Source organism: Mus pahari, chromosome 20 (assembly GCF_900095145.1).
Source record: "Mus pahari chromosome 20, PAHARI_EIJ_v1.1, whole genome shotgun sequence".
NCBI classification, from domain to species: domain Eukaryota; kingdom Metazoa; phylum Chordata; class Mammalia; order Rodentia; family Muridae; genus Mus; species Mus pahari.
In genome coordinates this window covers 40,238,758-40,243,096 of record NC_034609.1, presented here as the reverse complement: position 1 = coordinate 40,243,096, position 4,339 = coordinate 40,238,758, and the positions used below count along the sequence as shown (strand labels likewise).

General features: G+C 49.1%; 1 protein-coding gene across 1 annotated transcript in view; it reads left to right on the top strand.

The window, feature by feature from the left end:
- Pkd1l2 (polycystin 1 like 2) overlaps nt 1-4,339 on the top strand; it is an 83,913-nt gene that overhangs the window by 58,941 nt on the left and 20,633 nt on the right. Inside the window, exons 32-33 of the mRNA XM_021220230.1 lie at nt 319-523; nt 2,332-2,425. Coding sequence (XP_021075889.1) covers nt 319-523; nt 2,332-2,425 — 299 coding nt within the window. The remainder of the gene's footprint in view (nt 1-318; nt 524-2,331; nt 2,426-4,339) is intronic.

The following is a 4,339-nucleotide window of genomic DNA, read 5'->3' as shown; positions in this document are numbered from 1 at the left end:
TTTATTATTACATGTAAATACACTGTAGCTGTCTTCAGACACTCCCGAAGAGGGAAGAGGGTGTCAGATTTCGTTACAGATGGTTGTGAGCCACCATGTGGTTGCTGGGATTTGAACTCAGGACCTTCAGGACAACAGTTAGTACTCTTAACCTCTGAGTCATCTCTCCAGCCCTAGAGGGCAGCTATTTCAGGCAGGTTCAAATTATAGAGGAGAAAGACTATCAGAGGTCAAGTGGCTTGCACAAGGCCACTTGGAGGACGAGGACAGATGGGTCTTCTGGTGACATCCTAACCGTGTGGGTCTAACCTCTTATAGCATGCCTCGGGCCAGCAAGTCTCCTCGTGGCCTGCCCTGGTGGTGTGTCCTAGTCGGCTGGCTCCTGGTGGCGACCACCAGCGGGGTGGCGGCCTTCTTCACCATGCTGTACGGCCTGCACTATGGACGAGCCAGCTCCCTCAAGTGGCTCATCTCCATGGCTGTGTCCTTTGTGGAGAGTGTGTTCATCACCCAGCCCCTGAAGGTCAGAACACCCCGCTTCAAAGTGTCTGCCCACCCCTGCTATCCACCTTTACCCTCCGGTGGTCAGTTCTTTCTCAAGCATAGCTATTTTTTTTTTCAATGTTCATTTAACAAACACCTCTGTCCTAATCCTGGAGCAGGGGTATCAGAGAGTACCATAATAGCCTAGAAAGACTTGTTCCCCATTACCAGAGCTAACACTTCTATATCATCATCATCATCCTTAGGATTGTGGGGAAGTGTATAGATGAGGACTCAGAAAGTTGGGGATGTAGCTCAGAGACAGAGAGCTTGCCTAGCGTGCACAAGGTCCTGGTCCGGTCCCAGCACTCCCTGCAAAAAGATCACAAACATCTCTTCATAGCATACATGCACTGATATGCATATATATATATATATATATATATATATATATATATATATATATGCATGAGGTGTGTGGGTATATATATATATATGTGTGTGTGTGTGTGTGTGTGTGTGTGTGTGTATTCTTAGATACTTCTGAATATTAAATGAGGGAAGATAGCAATTTAAAGGACTGTTCCCTTTAGAAATTTGCTCCCGTCCCCCGAGATGTTACAGTTATATGGGAGCATATTAGCCTTGGATACTAAGCCCAGACTTAGAACCAGCGGGGAGCAGGGACAGACAGACCTGCCTCTGGAAAGAGCCAGGCAGTTGCCAGGGGGCAGGGGACCAGGAAAATTGTAAAAGCAAAGCGACCGCTGAGGGACTCTTCTCAGGTTCCTTGGTTTTGTTTGGTTTTTGAGACAGGGTCTTAGGGTCTTCCTATGCAGCCCTGGCTAGCCTGGGATTCAATACATAGCCCAGACTCACTCTAAATTGATGGCAGTCCTCCTGCCTCAGCTACCCAAGTGCTGAAACTATAGATATGCACTACTACCATACCTAGCCCCTGGAAATGTTATTCCTGTGGAACATCTCAAATCCTTCCCCCTTCCTCTATCTACCCTGCTATGCTATTCTAGCCTGAGTTGTATGTATGTATGTATGTATGTATGTATGTATGTAGTATACACACACACACACACACACATATATATATATATATAAAACAAGATGATCACAAACTTTTTTTTCTTGGTTTTTCGAGACAGGGTTTCTCTGTATAGACCTGGCAGTCGTGGAACTCACTCTTTAGACCAGGCTGGCCTCGAACTCAGAAATCTGCCTGTCTCTGCCTCCCGAGTGCTGGGATTAAAGGCGTGCGCCACCACGCCCGGCTCGGTCACAAACTCTTTAGCTGAGGCTGGCCTCAAACTTCTGATTTTCCAGCCTCCACCTCCCTAGTGCTGGGATTCCAGGTGTGTGCTGTCATGGTCTGTTAATGTAGACACTCCATCCATTCATGTTGCTGGAGATGAAACCAGGGCTCTGTGCATGCCAGGCAAGCACTTCTGCCAACTGAGCTGCCAGCCTTCCCAGTCCTGAATGGTCTTTTCGATAAGACTCAAAAACTTCTTGGACAATTCCACCAGCCAAGGCTAGGAGACAAGGAAGAGCTGGGGTGTGTGCCCAGTGTTCCAAATCAAACCATAGGATCCCCTTTGCTTGGGCATAACAGATGGGTTGCAGGTTGTATCAGCTGATGCAGAGCTGTGGGGATGGGGCGAGGTGGAGTCAGAAGTGAGAGATGTTCTGGACAGCTGGGCTGCAAAGTGGGAAGCTCTGGGAAGTTTCAAAGCTTGTCAGCCCTTCTGACTGGTAGCCCTCCCGTCCATACTGACCTCCCTCTGTGGGAATGGCTGATCCCCGGGCCTTCGGCTCACACGAGGTGATTTCCAGGTGCTGGGCTTTGCTGCTTTCTTTGCGCTGGTCTTGAAGAGAGAGGATGATGAAGAGACTTTGCCCTTATTTCCAGGACATCTGTCTAGCCCAGGTAATAGGGCCCTGGAATGTGGAGACAGGGGCTTAACCACCCAGTGATCCGACATGGCTGAGTAGGCCTGCTGAGAACATCTGAGAGGTGTCCTGGGCCTTGAGCACTCCCAGACATGATCTTTACAAGGGACTTATCAGCCATTCCAGAGTAGCCAAACAAGAGATACCCTTCCTTCCTTCCTTCCTTCCTTCCTTCCTTCCTTCCTTCCTTCCTTCCTTCCTTCCTTCCTTCCTTCCTTCCTTCCTTCCTTCCTTCCTTCCTTCCTTCCTTCCCTCTTTGAGGAGCCTTATTCCTTCCCTTCCTTCCTTTCTTCCTGATAACCCAGCATACCCTTTTAACCAGGGGTGTGTCCTTGGGGGGCAGGGGATCTAGAAGGACATTTTAGCCCAGGTATGTGTCCTTGGGCATAGGGCAGGCTGTATTCTTTTTAGAGACAGACCTACATGTCCAGGCCTTGAACTTGGTATATAACTGAAAATGAATTGCACTTCAGACACCCCCAACCCATTGCCACCTCCAGGCACGTGCCACCAAGCTAGTTTATGTGGTGCTGGGAACAAAACGCGGGCACTCTACCAAAGGAGCTACATTCTTAGCTCTATATAGTATGCTCGCTACCAAGATGTGGATGCCTGAAATTTCAAAGGAAAACAAAGCCTTCAGCCAGCCCACGAGTTGGCTGCAGAGAGAGGCCATCTGCAGTCCGTAACCAAGGGTCCAGACTGTCCGTTCTGGTTTTGGTAAACAAAGATTTATGGGAACAACTCCGCTGAACGCTGGTCTAAGAGGCCCCTGGTCAGTCCTCCCCAACCTCCCCCACCTCGCCCCCTCTTACCAGTGGAGCTGAGAAGAGCTTTCCTCAGACATATGAGCAAACAAAACAGAATCAATAACTGACCTTGGCCTTAGCCAAGACAGAGCAGAAGCCACTGTGCTCATGAGCACACAGAGATTACAAGCCCTGTCCCTGTCCCAGGCTTGGAATCTTCCATTCCAGGGTAGAGTTTTGGCTTTGCACATCCAAAAAAAAAAAAAAAAATCCCATTTCTCAACAACCAAAATCTCCTTTTTCAATGAAAGGGCAATTCCTCCCTGAAGAGATGCCAGCTTCCCAGCCTAGCAGGTTTTCCTCCCATCATTCATTTGGTGAGTCTTCAAGGAAGAGCTGGCTGTGTTTCAGGCAGCGATGGATTCCGGAGCATAATCGACATAAAATTCACTCACTGTTGGATGCAATTCATTGCTTCTAGTAAATTCAGAGGGTTGTAGAACTATCATCGCTGTGACTGAGATTTAACACATTTCACTCCCCAGACGTATCCCTTTTGTTCCTTTTGAGTCTATTCCTGATCCCAAACCCATCCCTGGACAATGCGGGACTGGCTGAATGGAATGGGGTCACAACCCTGCCAGCATAGACAGGTGACATTACAGCCTGTCAATGCATAAGCAAACGACTAAGGGAGACTGACGAAGACAAGTGCAAAGGGAGAAGACCCTTCGGGTTCCCCTAGATATCCCCGGAAGGATGGGGAGGGGGGAGACTTGAACCCTAGAGGCCTGCGAAGGCCTTGAGGTCAGAGAGAACTGCTCCTTCTGTGGCAATCACTAATGGTACGTCTGGAGCTCAGGGAGGTACGATAGAGGTGGTTCATGGAGAGGGTGGAGGGGGTTAGGGAGGACAGCAAGGGACTTGGAGGGTCTGGAGCAATTCTGGGATTTCTGAGTTTCAAATAAGAGAGTGGCCCCAAGCTGGGCGTGGTGGTGCACGCCTTTAATCCCAGCACTTGGGAGGTAGAGGCAGGCAGATTTCTGAGTTCAAGGCCAGCCTGGCCTACCAAGTGAGTTCCGGGACAGCCAGGGCTATACAGAGAAACCCCGTCTCGAAAAAACAAAATTAAAAGAGAGGAA